General features: G+C 43.0%; 1 protein-coding gene across 1 annotated transcript in view; it reads left to right on the top strand.

The window, feature by feature from the left end:
* epha5 (EPH receptor A5) overlaps positions 1-16596 on the top strand; it is a 188238-nt gene extending 171642 nt beyond the window's left edge. The window contains exons 15-17 of the mRNA XM_031826005.1: positions 1077-1270; positions 9002-9193; positions 10251-16596. Coding sequence (XP_031681865.1) covers positions 1077-1270; positions 9002-9193; positions 10251-10356 — 492 coding nt within the window. The 3' untranslated portion in view covers positions 10357-16596. The remainder of the gene's footprint in view (positions 1-1076; positions 1271-9001; positions 9194-10250) is intronic.
* The last annotated feature ends 4887 nt before the right edge of the window (positions 16597-21483 follow it).

Raw genomic sequence — 21483 nt, 5'->3', positions numbered from 1 at the left:
CTGTTCTAGTGCCCTGGCCAATTCGTTGATATATTTGTTGAAGAGAGTGGGGCTTAAGAGTTTGAGTCTAGCCAATTTGAATTTGTAGTCTGTATATTTTATTATTTCATTGAGGATGCCATCAACACCACAAGCCTTTTTGGGTTGGATTGTTTGTATTTTCAATGTAATTGGACAATCCAGTGGGTTCTAGAATCCAGTGTGTTCTAGAATCCAGTGTGTTCTAGAATCCAGTGGGTTCTGGTAGTCTGTATATGAGTCTGGTCCCCTGACTGACTGACTGTATATGAGTCTGGTCCCCTGACTGGCTGACTGACTGTAGTTCATTTAATGTAATTGGAGAATCCAGTGTGTTCTAGTAATATTTAATAGTTGATTCTAAGATCTGTTTTTGATCATGTATATGTTTTTGCTGTTTGTTCTATGTTCTAGAGACAAAAAGATTGGAGAAGTGGTTTATACACACAGCTCCATTTTGGATAGATTTTTTGGACAAACTCTTTGTGTTTGTTTTTATGTTTTCCAATTTTCCCAGAAGTGGTTAGAGTCTGTGGATTCTTCAATTACATTGATCTGATTTGTAATGTGCTGTTCCTTCTTTTTCTGTCGTGTATTTCTGTGTTGTTTTAGTGATTCACCATAGTGAAGGTTTAGACTCAGGTTTTCTGGGTCTCTATGTTTTTGGTTGGATGTGTTTATCAATTTCTTTCTTAAGTTTTTGCATTCTTCATCAAACCATTTGTCATTGTTGTTAATTTCCTTCAGTTTTATGTTTTCTCTCTCTCTTAGCAAGATGCCTCCTCACTCTCTCTCTCCCTCTCCCTCTTTTCCTCTCTATTTTAGCTACTCCTTCTCCCTCTCTCTCTCTCTTTTAGCTAGACATTGTCTCCCTCTCTCTCCCTAACTTTTTCTTTTAACTAGTCGCAGTCTCACCCTCTCTATCTCCCTCTCTCTTTAATTAGACACCATCTCCCTCTCAGTTAGACTCTCTATCTCTCCCTCTCTCTCGCATCTCTGTAGTTCTATACCACCTAACCTTTGACCCCTGACCTCTGACACCTAACCTCTCCCTCCAGGTTATTAAGGCAGTTGAGGAGAGCTACCGTCTTCCTGGCCCTATGGACTGTCCTGTAGTTCTGTACCACCTGATGATGGCCTGCTGGCAGAAGGACAGGAACAGCAGACCCAAGTTTGAGGAGATCGTCTGTCTGCTAGACAAACTGATACGCAACCCCAGCAGTCTCAAAGCCCTGGTCAACTCATCACACAGGTCAGGAGGATTTACGGATGGATTTGTTTCTGTTACTTTTACTGAGGTCAGTGTGACGGACATCACTGCTTGCTTAACTGGCATTGACCTCGGGTCCTCTGTCTCGCAAACACACGTGACCTCCCTGATCTCGAGTCCTCTGTCTCTCAAACACACGTGACCGTCCTGATCTCGGGTCCTCTGTCTCGCAAACACACGTGACCTCCCTGATCTCGAGTCCTCTGTCTCGCAAACACATGTGACCTCCCTGATCTCGAGTCCTCTGTCTCGCAAACACACTTGACCGTCCTGATCTCGGGTCCTATGTCTCGCAAACACACGTGACCTCCCTGATCTTGAGTCCTCTGTCTCGCAAACACACTTGACCTCCCTGATCTCGAGAACTCTGTCTCTCAAACACACGTGATCTCCCTGATGACAATGTCTGAGCCAGTTATGCCACCGGAAAGCTTTGATGGGCTAAATGGATAAATGGCTAAGAAGCTAAAAGGTCATCAGGGTGTGTTGACAGTTGTAACATATAAATATCTCCTGTCACACACACACACACACACACACACACACATACACGATCTCCTGTCACACACACACATATACACACACACAATCTCCTGACACACACACACACACACACTATATATATTGTCACACACACACTATATATTGTCACACACACACACACAATCTCCTGTCACACACACACACTATATATTGTCACACACACCATATCCTGTCCCTTGGTTGGACTTTGAGCTGAGCAGAAGTGGCATCAGATAAATGAATCCCAATTCTAGGAATAGCATGCAGGGAGTGGTGTTCTCCACACTATCATGGTTTTCAGAGAGAGCTCCTAGTCAATATTTACCCTGTGGTTCTTCATTCTATCACTGGGACTGATGCACATGGAAGAATCATGATGCATCTTAGGAACTGCTTTACATAATTGCAAGTGCTGTTAAATAAGAAATTGGTTGGTTGGAGCTTGGCTCAGTGGTAATATGTTCTGCTCTGTGGTTCCATTCCGTTGTTTCCTAGCCTGGGAATCATTAGCACTATGGATTTTTCTGCTTGGGAATAATGTTATGTGGCTATTTAAATAGAACAGTGTAATTCCATTTTAGCAGCAGCTGTAATTGTGGTTACCAATTAGAGGCCTCGTAATTGAATATGTGGTTTGATCCCACAGCAGATGACATACTTCACACTGCACATTTCACACTACACATTTCACACTACACATTTCAGACTGCACATTTCACACTACACATTTCACACTACACATTTCACACTACACATTTCAGACTGCACATTTCACACTACACATTTCTCACTACACATTGCACACTGCACATTTCAGATTACAACCATCACACTACACATTTCAGACTACACATTTCAGATTACACATTTCAGATTACACATTTCAGACTGCACATTTCACACTACACATTTCACACTACACATTTCACACTACACATTTCAGACTACACATTTCAGACTGCACATTTCACACGACACATTTCACTCTACACATTTCACACTACACATTTCACACTACACATTTCAGACTGCACATTTCACACTACACATTTCACACTACACATTTCACACTACACATTTCACACTACACATTTCACACTGCACATTTCACACTACACATTTCAGACAGCACATTTCAGACTGCTCATTTCAGACTACACATTTTACACTACACATTTCAGATTACAACCTTCACACTGCTCATTTCAGACAGCACATTTCAGACTGCACATTTCACACTACACATTTCAGACTGCATATTTCACACTACACATTTCACACTACACATTTCAGACTGCACATTTCACACTACACATTTCACACTACAAATTTCACACTTCACATTTTAGACTGCACATTTCAGATTACAACCATCACACTACACATTTCAGATTACACATTTCAGATTACAACCTTCACACTGTTCATTTCAGACTACACATTTCTGACTGCACATTTCAGATTACAACCTTCACACTGCACATTTCAGACTGCACATTTCACACTACACATTTCAGATTATACATTTCAGACTGCACATTTCACACTACACATTTCAGACAGCACATTTCAGACTGCTCATTTCAGACTACACATTTCAGACTGCTCATTTCAGACTGCACATTTCACACTACACATTACAGACTACACATTTCACACTACACATTTCAGACTACACATTTCACACTACACATTTCAGATTACAACCTTCACACTGCTCATTTCAGACAGCACATTTCAGACTGCTCATTTCAGACTACACATTTCAGACTGCACATTTCAGACTGCACATTTCAGACTGCGCATTTCACACTACACATTTCAGACTGCACATTTCAGACTGCACATTTCACACTACACATTTCAGACTACACATTTCACACTACACATTTCAGACTGCACATTTCACACTACACATTTCACACTACACATTTCACACTACACATTTCTCACTACACATTTCAGACAGCACATTTCAGATTACAACCATCACACTACACATTGCACACTGCTCATTTCAGACTGCACATTTCACAAAACACATTTCAGACTGCACATTTCTGACTGCACATTTCAGATTACAACCTTCACACTGCACATTTCAGACTGCACATTTCACAAAACACATTTCAGACTGCACATTTCACACTGCACATTTCAGACTGCACATTTCACAAAACACATTTCAGACAGCACATTTCAGACTACACATTTCACAAAACACATTTCAGACTACACATTTCACAAAACACATTTGACTGCACATTTCACACTGCACATTTCAGACTGCACATTTCACAAAACACATTTCAGACAGCACATTTCAGACTACACATTTCACAAAACACATTTCAGACTACACATTACCCAATACACGTTTCAAACTGCACATTTCAAGATTACATCCTGCACACTACACATTTCAGACTGCACATTTCACACTGCACATTTCAGATTACAACCTTCACACTACACATTTCAGACTGCACATTTCAGATTACAACTTACACACTGCACATTTCAGACTGCTCATTTCGGACTGCACATTTCAAACTACACATTTCACAAAACACATTTCAGACTGCACATTTCAGACTGCAAATTTCACAAAACACATTTCAGACTGCTCATTTCAGACTGCACATTTCAGACTGCACATTTCAGATTACACATTTCAGACTGAATGTTACGTAGATGGAAAAAAGCTGTCCTTGAAACAGTTAGTCAAAAGAGAGATCAGGGTCCAGAGTAACGCCGAGGTCCTTCTCAGTTTTATTTGAGACGACTGTACAGCCATCAAGATTAATTGTCAGATTCAACAGAAGATCTCTTTGTTTCTTGGGACCTAAAACAAGCATCTCTGTTTTGTCCGAGTTTAAAAGTAGAAAGTTTGCAGCCATCCACTTCCTTATGTCTGAAACACAGGCTTCTAGCGAGGGCAATTTTGGGGATTCACCATGTTTCATTGAAATGTACAGCTGTGTGTCATCCACATAGCAGTGAAAGTTAACATTTTGTTTTTGAATGACATCCCCAAGAGGTACAATATATAGTGAAAACAATAGTGGTCCTAAAACGGATCCTTGAGGAACACCGAAATGTACAATTGATTTGTCAGAGGACAAACCATTCACAGAGACAAACTGATATATTTCCGACAGATAAGATCTAAACCAGGCCAAAACCTGTCCGTGGGTTTCCAATCTCTCCAAAAGAATGTGGTGATCGATGGTGTCAAAAGTAGCACTAAGGTCTAGGAGCACGAGAACAGATACAGAGCTGACACCATTAAAAGGTAATTTACCACCTTCACAAGTGCAGTCTCAGTGCTATGATGGGGTGTAAAACCAGACTGAAGCATTTCGTATACATTGTTTTTCTTCAGGAAGGCAGTAAGTTGCTGCGCAACAGCTTTTCAAAAATGTTTGAGAGGAATGGAAGATTCGCTATAGGCCGATTCATTTTTTAAATATTTTCTGGGTCAAGTTTTGACTTTTTCAAGAGAGGCTTTATTACTGCCATTTTAGTGAGTTTGGTACTAATCCGGTGGATAGAGAGACAATAATTATTTTCAACATAGGAGGGCCAAGCACAGGAAGCAGCTCTTTCAGTAGTTTAGTTGGAATAGGGTCCAGTATGCAGCTTGAAGTTTTAGAGGCCATGATTATTTTCATCATTGTGTCAAGAGATATAGTACTAAAACACTTGAGCGTCTCTCTTGATCCTAGGTCCTGGCAGAGTTGTGCAGACTCAGGACAACTGAGCTTTGGAGGAATACGCAGATTTAAGTCCGTAAATTGCTTTCTAATGATCATGATCTTTTCCTCAAAGAAGTTCATGAATGTATTACTGCTGAAGTGAAAGCCATCCTCACTTGGGGAATGCTGCTTTTTAGTTAGCTTTGTGACAATATCAAAAATACATTTCGGATTATTCTTATTTTCCTCATTTAAGTTGGAAAAATAGGATGATCGAGCAGCAGGAAGAGCCCTTCGATACTGCACAGTACTGTCCTTCCAAGCTAGTCGGAAGACTTCCAGATTGGTGTGGCGCCATATCCGTTCCAATTTTCTGGAAGCTTGCTTCAGAGCTCTGGTATTTTCTGTGTACCAGGGAGCTAGTTTCTTATGAGAAATGTTTTTAGTTTTTAGGGGTGCAACTGCATCTAGGGTATTGCGTAAGGTTAAATTGAGTTCCTCAGTTAGGTGGTTAACTGATTTTTGTCCTCTGATGTCATTGGGTATGCAGAGGGAGTCTGAAGGGCATCAAAGAATCTTTGTGTTGTCTGAGAATTTATAGCACGACTTTTGATGCTCCTTGGTTGGGGTCTGAGCCGATTATTTGTTGCAATTGCAAACGTAATAAAATGGTGGTCCGATAGTCCAGGATTATGAGGAAAAACATTAAGATCCACAACATTTATTCCATGGGACAAAACTAGGTCCAGCGTATGACTGTGACAGTGAGTGGGTCCAGAGACATGTTGGACAAAACCCACTGAGTCGATGATGGCTCCGAAAGCCTTTTGGAGTGGGTCTGTGGACTTTTCCATGTGAATATTAAATCACCAAAATTAGAATATTATTTGCTATTACTACAATGTCCGATAGGAATTCAGGGACCTCAGTGAGGAATGCTGTATATTGCCCAGGGGCCTGTAAAAAGTGATTGAGTAGGCTGCATAGATTTCATGACTAGAAGCTCAATAGACGAAAACATATTGTAAATGTTAGCAACACCTCCGCCTTTGCGGGATGCTCAGGGGATATGGTCACTAGTGTAACCAGGAGGTGAGGCCTCATTTAACACAGTCAATTCATCAGGCTTAAGCCATGTTTCAGTCAGGCCAATCACATCAAGATTATGATCAGTGATTAGTTCATTGACTATGACTGCCTTTGAAGTGAGGGATCTAACATTAAGTAGCCCTATTTTGAGATGTGAGGTATCACGATCTCTTTCAATAATGACAGGAATGGAGGAGGTCTTTAATCTAGTGAGATTGCTAAGGCGAACACCGCCATGTTTAGTTTGGCCCAACCTAGGTCGAGGCACAGACACGGTCTCAATGGTGATAGCTGAGCTCACTACACTGACTGTGCTACTGGCAGACCCCACTATGCTGGCAGGCTGGTAAACAGCCTGCTGCCTGGCCTGCACTCTATTTCATTGTGGAGCTAGAGGAGTTAGAGCCCTGTCTATGTTGGTAGATAAGATGAGAGCACCCCTCCAGCTAGGATGGAGTCCGTCACTCCTCAGCAGGCCAGGCTTGGTCCTGTTTGTGGGTGAGTCCCAGAAAGAGGGCCAATTGTCTACAAATTCTATCTTTTGGGAGGTGCAGAAAACTGTTTACAACCAGCGATTGAGTTGTGAGACTGTGCTGTAGAGCTCATCACTCCCCCTAACTGGGAGGGGGCCAGAGACAATTACTCGATGCCGACATATCTTTCTAGCTGATTTACACGCTGAAGCTATGTTGCGTTTGGTGATCTCTGACTGTTTCATCCTAACATCGTTGGTGCCGATGTGGATAACAATACCTCTATACTCTCTACACTTGCCAGTTTTAGCTTTAGCCAGCACCATCTTCAGATTAGCCTTAACGTCGGTAGCCCTGCCCCCTGGTAAACAGTGTATGATCGCTGGATGATTGGTTTTAAGTCTAATACTGCGGGTAATGGAGTCGCCAATGACTAGGGTTTTCAATTTGTCAGAGCTAATGGTGGGAAGCTTCGGCATCTCAGACCCCGTAACGGGAGGAGTAGAGACCAGAGAAGGCTCGGCCTCTGACTGCGACTCGTTGCTTAATGGGGAGAACTGGTTGAAAGTTTCTGTCGGCTGAATGAGCGACACCGGTTGAGCATTCCTACAGCATTTCCCTCCAGAAACCGTGAGAAAGTTGTCCGGCTGCGGGGACTGTGCCAGGGGATTTATACTACTATCTGTACTTACTGGTGGCACAGATGCTGTTTCATCCTTTCCTACACTGAAATAACCCTTGCCTAACGATTGCGTCTGAAGCTGGGCTTGTAGCACAGCTATCCTCGCCGTAAGGCGATCGTTCTCCTGTATATTATGAGTACAGCGACTGCAATTAGAAGGCATCATGTTAAAGTTACTACTTAGCTTCGGCTGTTGGAGGTCCTGACGAACCATGTCCAGATAAAGCATCATGTTAATGTTACTACTGGTTGGCTGGTGGAGGTCCTGTAGAACCATGTCCAGATAAAGCATCATGTTAATGTTACTACTGGTTGGCTGGTGGAGGTCCTGTAGAACCATGTCCAGATAAAGCATCATGTTAATGTTACTACTGGTTGGCTGGTGGAGGTCCTGGAGAACCACGTCCAGATAAAGCATCATGTTAATGTTACTACTGGTTGGCTGGTGGAGGTCCTGTAGAACCATGGCCAGATAAAGCATCATGTTAATGTTACTACTGGTTGGCTGGTGGAGGTCCTGTAGAACCATGTCCAGATAAAGCATCATGTTAATGTTACTACTGGTTGGCTGGTGGAGGTCCTGGAGAACCACGTCCAGATAAAGCATCATGTTAATGTTACTACTGTTTGGCTGGTGGAGGTCCTGTAGAACCATGGCCAGATAAAGCATCATGTTAATGTTACTACTGGTTGGCTGGTGGAGGTCCTGTAGAACCATGTCCAGATAAAGCATCATGTTAATGTTACTACTGGTTGGCTGGTGGAGGTCCTGTAGAACCATGGCCAGATAAAGCATCATGTTAATGTTACTACTGGTTGGCTGGTGGAGGTCCTGTAGAACCATGTCCAGATAAAGCGTCCGAAGTGAAAAAGTTGAGTGAGGGAAAAAAACAAAAATATAAACGGTAATTAAAAAGTAAAAACCGTAAAGTTGTCAGGTAGCAAAATAGGTTGGCAACAAAACGCACAGCAACACGTAAACAAGTCTACAAGTTGTGACCGGAGAAGATCACAAAGTCAATTCACATAAAAACCCACACCGGATAGTTGAAACAGAGGAAAAGGGGTCTCAAATGCGGCTCACTTCACAGAGAAAAACAAACAGAGAGAAAGTTGTTGTGTCAGCTGGGACGAAGAGAGAGAGAGAGCTAATGAATGCTAATGAATCCTCGGATCTAACCATGGATCTCCCCTCTGCTGGTGGTGAACAGTACACTGACATGATATGTTCTTCTCTCCCCTCTCTCAGGGTGTCTAATCTAGTGGAGCCTGGCAGTGTGGACTCGGAGGGCAGCGTGTCTGCGTCAGTAGCCCTGATGGAGGCCAGTGGGTACCAGTCTATAGAGGAGTGGCTGAAGGGGATTAAGATGGGTCGCTACGTGGAGCTTTTCGTGGACAGTGGATACACCTCAGTGGAAGTGGTATCCCACATGACCCTGGAGTAAGTCTCCCAGAAACACTAGCTCATCTCCTTCCTCCTGTTTAACCTCTGATGAGATTGAGGGTGTATCCCAAACGGCATCCTATATCCAATGGGCCCTGAGCAAAAGTAGAGCACTCTATAGGGAATAGGATGCCATTTGGGACGTACTCCATCTCCTTCCTGTTCTAAGGTGTATCATGACATGTCTACTCAGCAAAAGTTTCTAAGGTTAGAGAAAACGTTGTTTTTTCTGTCTTGGGAAGTAATGGCCTGCAACAGAGTTTGCCGAGCGAAGCACTGTAGTGTAGATTCTGCTGAGTCAGACAGAAGACGTCTCCTGTTGAGGGAGGGCAGATGTTCCCTAAAGGGGGTAGAATGGATGAGGTCACATTAACAGGCCTGCTGAGGGAGGACAGATGTTCCCTATAGGGGGTAGAATGGATGAGGTCACATTAACAGGCCTGCTGAGGGAGGACAGATGTTCCCTAAAGGGGGTAGAATGGATGAGGTCACATTAACAGGCCTGCTGAGGGAAGGCAGATGTTCCCTAAAGGGGGTGGAATGGATGAGGTCACATTAACATGCCTGCTGAGGGTTGCGAAGTTCTGCTAACCTTCCCCAAATTCCCAGGTTGGAATATTCCTGGAAACGAGAGGGAATAAGCGAGACATCCTTTAACCAGGATTTCTGGAAATCTGGGAATTTAGGGAGAGTTACCGGTATTGGCAACCCTCGGCCTGCTACCCTGGACGGGTAGCTTCTGCCGAACGCTATCATTCATTTCAATTTTACTCGGACTTAAGCAGCACGGCTCTGCGAGTGGCTCGCTCTTTTTCAATGTAAAATTAATTACATTGTTGTCTGGTTGAACAAATGTGACTCGTGGCTCACACCAAGAACACTTGATAGTCTAATTGCTCAAGCCAGCAAATGTTAGGTGTATCAGCTAAAAACAGTTTTCCTAAATGACAAAGGTACTGAGTACTATGTTTCCCCTGCAGTGACCTGAGGAGGGTTGGAGTGAACCTGGCTGGAACTATACTGACTAACAGAATGATGTATGTTTCCCCTGCAGTGACCTGAGGAGGGTTGGGGTGAATCTGGCTGGACATCAGAAGAAGATAATCAACAGCATCCAGGAGATGAGAGTTAGCCTGGTGAATAACACTATACCCATCTGACTTCTAACCCCTTACCCTACAGCCAGATGTACAGTATGGGCACTGCAGTACCAATCTGACCTTTGAACCTAGGGTCAGACATGATGAACTTTACAGGACCAATCTGACCACTGATAGAGGCCAGATGTATGAACTTTACAGGATCAATTTGACCCTACTCCCAACAGGCAGACAGATAGACATATGGATCTAGTGGTCTAGAACCTTCTATGAACATATGAACATGATGTATTTATTGACGGAAACAAACTGAAACACAACGGGATGTGACTTGATGAACTGAGGAACACTGAAGAGCGCTTGGTGTTGAACAGTTGTGTCTTTGGGACCTGAACCCCTCTACTGGGTGGAGTGAGAGGAGCAGACTCTGTGTAGTTAAGTACTCTCAGGGATGGAAGTCACTGGCCAGCCGGGCAAGTAAACAGTGAATTATACAAGCCCAGGTAAAATTCGGTTCCAAAATCTGTGCCATGAAATGTTTTAAAAGACCATCTTGTTTGGCACATTTTCTCCTAGTCCAGTCTGAAGAGCGCTAGCTGAGTACTCTTCCTGAATACTCTTCCTGAGTACTCTTCCTGGATGGGACTCAGACAGGGGAGTCAGTCTCTTGGCTGAATGTATGGCACTTCAGAAACCCCAGCAGCTACACACACAGTCTATTACCTCTAGACAGCCAACCCACATTACTTCAACATCATCAACAGTAATACAGAGGATCACTTTCAGCACTTTTACGGAACCCACAGATATCCTACAGAACCCACAGATGTCCTACAGAACCCACAGATGTCCTACAGAACCCACAGATGTCCTACAGAACCCACAGATGTCCTACTGAACCCACAGATATCCTACAGAACCCACAGATATCCTACAGAACCCACAGATGTCCTACAGAACCCACTGATGTCCTACAGAACCCACAGATATCCTACAGAACCCACAGATATCCTACAGAACCCACAGATGTCCTACAGAACCCACAGATATCCTACAGAACCCACAGATATCCTACAGAACCCACAGATATCCTACAGAACCCACAGATATCCTACAGAACCCACAGATGTCCTACAGAACCCACAGATATCCTACAGAACCCACAGATATCCTACAGAACCCACAGATATCCTACAGAACCCACAGATGTCCTACAGAACCCACAGATGTCCTACTGAACCCACAGATATCCTACAGAACCCACAGATATCCTACAGAACCCACAGATGTCCTACAGAACCCACAGATATCCTACAGAACCCACAGATGTCCTACAGAACCCACAGATATCCTACAGAACCCACAGATATCCTACAGAACCCACAGATGTCCTACTGAACCCACAGATATCCTACAGAACCCACAGATATCCTACAGAACCCACAGATGTCCTACAGAACCCACAGATGTCCTACTGAACCCACAGATATCCTACTGAACCCACAGATATCCTACAGAACCCACAGATGTCCTACAGAACCCACAGATGTCCTACTGAACCCACAGATGTCCTACTGAACCCACAGATATCCTACAGAACCCACAGATATCCTACAGAACCCACAGATGTCCTACAGAACCCACAGATGTCCTACTGAACCCACAGATATCCTACTGAACCCACAGATATCCTACAGAACCCACAGATGTCCTACAGAACCCACAGATGTCCTACTGAACCCACAGATGTCCTACTGAACCCACAGATGTCCTACTGAACCCACAGATGTCCTACAGAACCCACAGATATCCTACAGAACCCACAGATGTCCTACTGAACCCACAGATGTCCTACTGACATCCTGCAGTATCTACAAACATCCTTAAGAACTTGCAGACAAACTACGGAACCAGCTGCACTCCAACAGAAAAACGACTGTTTCAACGGAATCAGACAGAATTGTACAGAACTTCCAGTGTTCCATTGCTCCACATGCATCCAATGGAGAGACTGCAACATGTTCTATTCATCAGAACCTTCAGACAACCAACAGAACCTCCAGGAACCTACCAGAACATCCATACTTCCAACAGAACCTTTAAATGGAACTCTCAGCAATCCATACGAATCTCCAGAATTGTCATTCAACAGAACATACCAATAGAACCAATCCGGCAGATTCTACAACATCTAACAGCACATTCTATTGATTCGCTAGTTGGTTATCTATGAGACTCTCCTCTGCACATCAAGCTTCATCACACCCCCTCCATTTATCCACTACCATACAGAGATCGGACTGTGTTTATGCAGTAAGACTGCTTTCATATGAATATGCGTATAAAGAAGCAATATAGACTTTTAGCTTGGTATTAGTCATTTATTTGTAAATGTTATTCTATACAAGCATTTGTATGTGTGTAGTATTTCTTCATGACTACACAACCCTGGCCATGACCCCACTCTCCGATGGTGTCTCAGGGGGAGTGGGATATGCAAAAACACATTTACAATTCACACATGTATAATACACACGGGTACATGTGTGAAATAGGACAAATGTAATCACCCACCTAATTCTTCTTCTTCGTGTTATACATGTCGTAGGAGGTCACGCATTATTATAAAGCAAGTCTCCGGTCAGAATCAAATCCACAACCGTCAGTCCGTGGAACATTTCTTGACTTTAACATGTATATACTGGATTGTAAAACCAGGGAGCTTTGTTTTCTCTCCTTCTTCTTTACGCTGGAGAACATTACATACTGGGACTGGGTTAATGGAGAGAATATGTACACTCTTAGAAAAAAGGGTTCTTTGGCTGTCCCCATAAGAGAACCCTTTGAAAACCCCTTTTGGGTTCCATGTAGAACCCTGTGTGTAGGGGTTTTCCTATAAGGACAGCTGAAGAACCGTTTAGAGTGTAGAGTATGTGATTTAATAGATGCTTCACTTCTCAGTCATTTATTGGTTGAACTTGAGCATTTTACAGTCATGTGCACATAACTTCTGCTTAATGATCAATGATTACTGTATCTGCGTTCATTATGGGATGTATTTTCATTTGCATTTATTTAACTGGGCAAGTCAGTTAACAACATATTCTTATTTACAATGACGGCCTAGGAACAGTGGGTTAACTGCCTTGTTTTGGGGTAGAATGACAGATTTTTACCTTGTCAGCTCGGGTGAATCGATCTTGCAACCTTTCAGTTACTGTCCCAACCCTCTAACCACTAGGCTACCTGTCGCACCCCGGCTACCTGTCGCACCCCGGCTACCTGTCGCACTCCGGCTACCTGTCGCACTCCGGCTACCTGTCGCACCCCGGCTACCTGTCGCACTCCGGCTACCTGTCGCACTCCGGCTACCTGTCGCACCACGGCTACCTGTCGCACCCCGGCTACCTGTCGCACCCCGGCTACCTGTCGCGCCACCCCGGCTACCTGTCGCGCCACCCCGGCTACCTGTCGCACCACCCCGGCTACCTGTCGCACCACCCCGGCTACCTGTCGCACCACCCCGGCTACCTGTCGCACCACCCCGGCTACCTGTCGCACCCCGGCTACCTGTCGCACCCCGGCTACCTGTCGCACCCCGGCTACCTGTCGCACCCCGGCTACCTGTCGCACCCCGGCTACCTGTCGCACCCCGGCTACCTGTCGCACCACGGCTACCTGTCGCACCCCGGCTACCTGTCGCACCACCCCGGCTACCTGTCGCACCCCGGCTACCTGTCGCACCCCAGCTACCTGTCGCCCCCGACACTGCTGTAGTGTTTGACAGAGAATGAAGAGGGGTTTACAGTATACGAGTCAGTCAGTAGAACAGACTAACAGCTTGCTTGGTGGAATATTTGTCCTTATTTCAGAAGTAGATTTTAGAAAGAGAACAGGATGGTAGCGTAACATGATTCAGTCACCACTGTATATTATTGGCTTTTCAGTAGAAGAAACCTATCCCCAAATCACCCTATTGTCTGTATAGTGGACTGCTTTTGAAATGGTCGATCCATATTTTGAATGTCCCTTTTCCCCCAGAACAGATACAGGTGAAAGACCAGCTATTTATTCTGTTGATTCATGGTTTACAGCTTATACAGTAACTAATTACCACTAAAGTTGTCCCCTTTCTAGGTTATGCCATCATGGTTCGTTAGGTGAGTTTCACCGGTATGCACCTTGCTTTCACCCAACAAAGCACCTTGCTTTCACCCAACAAAGCACCTTGGTTTCACCCAACAAAGCACCTTGGTTTCACCCAACAAAGCACCTTGCTTTCACCCAACAAAGCACCTTGCTTTCACCCAACAAAGCACCTTGCTTTCACCCAACAAAGCACCTTGCTTTCACCCAACAAAGCACCTTGCTTTCACCCAACAAAGCACCTTGGTTTCACCCAACAAAGCACCTTGCTTTCACCCAACAAAGCACCTTGCTTTCACCCAACAAAACACCTTGGTTTCACCCAACAAAGCACCTTGCTTTCACCCAACAAAGCACCTTGGTATTAACCAACAAAGCACATTGGTTTCAACCAACAAAGCACCTTGGTATCAACCAACATAGCACCTTGGTTTCACCCAACAAAGCACCTTGGTTTCACCCAACAAAGCACCTTGGTTTCACCCAACAAAGCACCTTGGTATCAACCAACAAAGCACCTTGGTATTAACCAACAAAGCACCTTGGTTTCAACCAATATAGCACCTTGGTATTAACCAACATAGCACCTTGATATCAACCAACATAGCACATTGGTATCAAAAATGACTAGTTTATCCTGAAACTAATTTGAGTTGCACTTTGAAGGAAACAACATATTAATATTTTATGTGATTGAATAAATGTACAAAACACACCTGTTTGTCAACTATTTGTTGGGTGATTGCCACGTGGTGTTAAGATTTCGATATTTAGCCGATTTTCGCTATCACTTTACCATGAGATATTCTTATAGGTACCTTAAAGTCAGTTATTACCATTCTCCTATTGGTATTCTACAAAACTATTGATTGACCCGAATGTGTTTTAGGTCTTAAATGGAAAAACAAGCACCATGCTAAATGTTATGTTGATTCTGTGTGGATATTTTAAAGCATGTTTTTGTTCTACATTTGCAAGAAAACTCTGTCCCCTTTACTGAGGGTAGTCTACAGTATGGTCATCTTTCAGGAAACACAAAGGCCCTGTTTTAGTGCCCGACTTCACAAAGGCCCTGTTTTAGTGCCCGACTTCACAAAGGCCCTGTTTTAGTGCCCGACTTCACAAAGGCCCTGTTTTAGTGTCCGACTTCACAAAGGCCCTGTTTTAGTGTCCGACTTCACAAAGCACAAGTCTTTCAGACGGAATCATAGAATAATATATATAGGATATAATATGGATTCCTGTACGGTAGCCTAAGGCTAATAATACAGACTAATCAACTGACATGATCAACATGTGAAAACTCTATGTGTTGATCTGCTGGTTTTGTGTTGTTAATTGATGATGTCTGTCGGCATAAGACCATAGCAGTTAGTTGTAGTTGAAGTTACCTGGAATAGCCTGGTGAAACGATGTGCTTCATTTACGCACTTTTAAACACTGTGCTTCCTTCAGGGTTACAGATGTATATTCAGTGCATATCATTTTCAAACCACTGACACACATACAGTGTATAGCCTGAGTGCCAGTTTGTTTGTGCTATCATGCCAACTCCTTGTCACTCGTTGTTTGTCTGACATTGACAGCAAGGACACAAACAGATCTGGGACCAGGCTAACACATACAAAGCATTACAGATTTACAGAACTGAGTCCATTCTACCCAACAGCTCAAACAGCAGACTAGTGAAATATTGAGCCAACAAGAATTAACTTTAATTACTGTATCACTGCTCACACCGTACTTATATAGCAACTAGGCTGTATCTGTTGTACAAATATAGATATTTTAGCTATCTTGTATTCTTTGTCCTTCAGTAGACGACAGTGATATTTATTTATATAAAATTACATGACTCTACAGCCCAAGCTGCTGAGTAGTGACACAGTATCTGTTTGGTTTTACAAGTGTTTCAAATCGTGTCCCGCATTAATTAATTACAGTGTTTCAATTCATTAAATAATTCACCCATTCATAAGGTGTTAATTGATCAATTAAGTAAAACAATGAAAGCGCATTTAAAAAGCTGTTTACTATTTGTTTGTCTTCTTCCAGTTGTTGTTGTTGTTGTTGTTGTTGTTAGTAAATGTTTTTGTAGTGTAATATATAAAATGTTATATTTTTGCAATAAAATGAAAACATCAACTCTTCCTACTTAATGTTAATGTTGTTTTGAACCACTTCATTTCACTCCACCACGGGCCAAAGGTCAAAGGAAGTCCTCTACAAAGGGGACAGTGTGTCATCCAGGTCTTCAGTTGAAGTCTAGACATGTAGACGATGCAAGACGCGCCAACGACACTGGGAGATAATATTGAGAATTATATTAATACACAAATGTGATATACCCCCAAGACATGTTAACCTCTCACCATTACAATAACAGGGAAGGTTAGCATTTTATATCATACCCCCAAGACATGCTAACCTCTCACCATTACAATAACAGGGAAGATTAGCATTTTATATCATACCCCCAAGACATGTTAACCTCTCACCATTACAATAACAGGGAAGATTAGCATTTTATATCATACCCCCAAGACATGCTAACCTCTCACCATTACAATAACAGGGAAGGTTAGCATTTTATATCATACCCCCAAGACATGTTAACCTCTCACCATTACAATAACAGTTGTAATGTAGTCTTTGCGTGCTAGGATTATTTTGTTGGGGGGGGTGGATCAGTTTTAATACTGCGGATAGAATGTTACTTCAATCAATGTAATTGTCTGCATAATTTCTAATCCCCCATATAGTTTGCCCAGTAATATATATATTTATATATATATACATACATACACATACCCACATGTGTGTGTACATAATATAAATAAATAAATAATTATATATTTTATTGTGGAACTTGAGCGTGCATAACTATTCACCCCCCCACCCCCACCCCACCCCAAAGTCAATACTTTGTAGAGCCACCTTCTGCAGCAACTCCAGCTGCAAGTCTCACTTGGGGTTATGTCTCTATAAGCTTGGCACTTCCAGCCACTGGAATTTTTACCCATTTTTCAAGGCAAAACTGCTCCAGCTCCTTCAAGTTGGATGGGTGCCGCTGGTGTACAGCAATCTTTAAGTCAAAACCCAGATTCACAATTGGATTGAGGTCTGGGCTTTGACTAGGCCATTCCAAGACATTTAAGTGTTTCCCCTTAAACCACTGGAGTGTTGCTTTAGCAGTATGCTTAGAGTCAGAGTACTTTCTTCCATATGTTTGGGGAGTCTCCCACATGCCTTTTGGCGAACACCAAACATGCTTGCTTATTTTTTTCTTTAAGCAATGTTTTTTTTCTGGCCACTCTTCCGTAAAGCCCAGCTCTGTGGAGTGTACAGCTTAAAGTGGTCCTATGGACAGATACTCCAATCACCGCTGTGGAACTTTGCAGCTACATCAGGGTTATCTTTGGACTCTTTGTTGCCTCTCTGATTAATGCCCTCCTTGCCTGGTCCGTGAGTTTTGGTAGGTTTGGGTATATAATAAAGATGGTATATTCTAAAAAGATGTGTATATGTATGTATGTATATGTATGTATGTATGTATGTCCGACTAGCTTGGAAAGACAGTACCGTGCAGTACCGAAGAGCCCTTACTGTTGCTCGATCATCCTATTTTTATAACTTAATTGAGGAAAATAAGAACAATCTGAAATTCCTTTTTCATACTGTCGCAAAGCTAACTAAAAAGCAGCATTCCCCAAGAGAGGATGATTTTCACTTTAGCAGTGAAAAATTCATGAACTTCTTTGAGGAAAAGATTATGATTATTAGAAAGCAAATTACGGACTCCTCTTTAAACCTGCGTGTAAATTCCTTTTTGATACTGTCGCAAAGCTAACTAAAAAGCAAGTGTTCCTTTAGCAGTATGCTTAGAGTCATTGTCCTGCTGGAAGGTGAAACTCCGTCCCAGTCTCAAATCTAGTCAAATGGCTACCCAGACTATATGCATTACCCCCACTGCCACTCAGCCACTCAGCAGCATTCCCCAAGAGCAGTGATAAATTCATGAACTTCTTTGAGGAAAAGATCATGATTATTAGAAAGCAAATTACGGACTCCTCTTTAAATCTGCGTATTCCTTCAAAGCTCAGTTGTCCTGAGTCTGCACAACTCTGCCAGGACCTAGGATCAAGAGAGACGCTCAAGTGTTTTAGTACTATATCTCTTGACACAATGATGAAAATAATCATGGCCTCTAAACCTTCAAGCTGCATACTGGACCCTATTCCAACTAAACTACTGAAAGAGCTGCTTCCTGTGCTTGGCCCTCCTATGTTGAACATAATAAACGGCTCTCTATGCACCGGATGTGTACCAAACTCACTAAAAGTGGCAGTAATAAAGCCTCTCTTGAAAAATCCAACCATGACCCAGAAAATATAAAAAACTATCGGCCTATATCGAATCTTCCATTCCTCTCAAAAATTTTAGAAAAGGCTGTTGCGCAGCAACTCACTGCCTTCCTGAAGACAAACAATGTATCCGAAATGCTTCAGTCTGGTTTTAGACCCCATCATAGCACTGAGACTGCACTTGTGAAGGTGGTAAATGACCTTTTAATGGCATCAGACCGAGGCTCTGCATCTGTCCTCGTGCTCCGAGACCTTAGTGCTGCTTTTGATACCATCGATCACCACATTCTTTTGGAGAGATTGGAAACCCAAATTGGTCTACACGGACAAGTTCTGGCCTGGTTTAGATCTTATCTGTCGGAAAGATATCAGTTTGTCTCTGTGAATGGTTTGTCCTCTGACAAATCAACTGTACATTTCGGTGTTCCTCAAGGTTCCGTTTTAGGACCACTATTGTTTTCACTATATATTTTACCTCTTGGGGATGTCATTCGAAAACATAATGTTAACTTTCACTGCTATGCGGATAACACACAGCTGTACATTTCAATGAAACATGGTGAAGCCCCAAAATTGCCCTCGCTAGAAGCATGTGTTTCAGACATAAGGAAGTGGATGGCTGCAAACTTTCTACTTTTAAACTCGGACAAAACAGAGATGCTTGTTCTAGGTCCCAAGAAACAAAGAGATCTTCTGTTGAATCTGACAATGAATCTTAATGGTTGTACAGTCGTCTCAAATAAAACTGTGAAGGACCTCGGCGTTACTCTGGACCCTGATCTCTCTTTTGAAGAACATATCAAGACCATTTCAAGGACAGCTTTTTGCGATCTACGTAACATTGCAAAAATCAGAAACTTTCTGTCCAAAAATGATGCAGAAAAATGTATCCATGCTTTTGTCACTTCTAGGTTAGACTACTGCAATGCTCTACTTTCTGGCTACCCGGATAAAGCACTAAATAAACTTCAGTTAGTGCTAAATACGGCTGCTAGAATCCTGACTATAACCAAAAAATTTGATCATATTACTCCAGTGCTAGCCTCCCTACACTGGCTTCCTGTCAAGGCAAGGGCTGATTTCAAGGTTTTACTGCCAACCTACAAAGCATTACATGGCCTTGTTCCTACCTATCTCTCTGATTTGGTCCTGCCATACATACCTACAAGTACGCTATGGTCACAAGACGCAGGCCTCCTAATTGTCCCTAGAATTTCTAAGCAAACAGCTGGAGGCAGGGCTTTCTCCTATAGAGCTCCATTTTTATGGAATGGTCTGCCTACCCATGTAAGAGACGCAAACTCGTTCTCAACCTTTAAGTCTTTACTGAAGACTCATCCCTTCAGTGGGTCATATGATTGAGTGTAGTCTGGCCCAGGAGTGGGAAGGTGAACGGAAAGGCTCTGGAGCAATGAACCGCCCTTGCTGTCTCTACCTGGCCGGTTCCCCTCTTTCCACTGGGATTCTCTGCCTCTAACCCTATTACAGGGGCTGAGTCACTGGCTTACTGGGGCTCTTTCATACCGTCCCTAGGAGGGGTGCGTCACTTGACTGGGTTGAGTCACTGATGTGATCTTCCTGTCTGGGTTGGCGCCCCACCTTGGGTTGTGCCGTGGCAGAGATCTTTGTGGGTTATACTCGGCCTTGTCTCAGGATGGTAAGTTGGTGGTTGAAGATATCCCTCTAGTGGTGTGGGGGCTGTGCTTTGGCAAAGTGGGTGGGGTTATATCCTTCCTGTTTGGCCCTGTCCGGGGGTGTCCAATCTACAGATTGTAAATTAAAGATCAATATTTTTGCTAAAAGTATTATAATATTATTGATCTATTGACTATGACTTTTCAAATCACCCAGCAGTGCTATCTGCAGTGTTAGCTATAGTTAAATGTTGCAATTTTTTCAGCCATTCCTGGACCTGTGACCAAAAACGAGCTACATATGGACAGTACCAAAATAAATGATCTAGGTTGATGTTGTCATTGTGTACAAGGAATATGGGAACAATTGCTAAACTAGCTTGATGTAGTCATTGGAATAATGGATCAAATACTAAACTAGCTTGATGTAGTCCTTGTAATATGGACCAAATACTAAACTAGCTTGATATAGTCCTTGTAATATGGACCAATTTCTAAACTAGCTTGATGTAGTCATTGGAATATGGACCAAAAACTAAACTTTTGACTACTTTAATACACATACACTACACAATCAAAAGTATGTGTACACCTGCTCGTCCAACATCTTATTCCAAAATCATGGTCATTAATATGGAGATGGTTCCCCCTTTGCTGCTATAACAGCCTCCACTCTTCTGGGAAGGCTTTCCACTAGATATTGGGAACATCGCTGCAGGGACTTGCTTCCATTCATCCACAAGAGTATTAGTGAGGTCAGACACTGATGTTGGGTGATTAGGCCTGGCTCGCAGTCGGCATTCCAATTCATACGAAAGGTGTTCTATGAGGTTGAGGTCAGGGCTCTGTGCAGGCCAGTCAAGGTCTTACACAACGATGTCGACAAATTGTTTCTGTATGGACCTTGCTTTGTTCACAGAGGCATTATCATGCTGAACGAGGAAAGTGCCTTCCAAAACTGTTGTCAAAAAGTTGGAAGAACAGAAGTGTCTAGAATGTCATTGTATGCTGTAGTGTTAAGAGTTCCCTTCACTGAAACTAAG

This window comes from Oncorhynchus kisutch, linkage group LG6 (assembly GCF_002021735.2).
Source record: "Oncorhynchus kisutch isolate 150728-3 linkage group LG6, Okis_V2, whole genome shotgun sequence".
NCBI classification, from domain to species: Eukaryota; Metazoa; Chordata; class Actinopteri; order Salmoniformes; family Salmonidae; genus Oncorhynchus; species Oncorhynchus kisutch.
The sequence above is the reverse complement of the archived record's forward strand: the minus strand, read 5'-3'. Positions and strand labels throughout refer to the sequence as shown.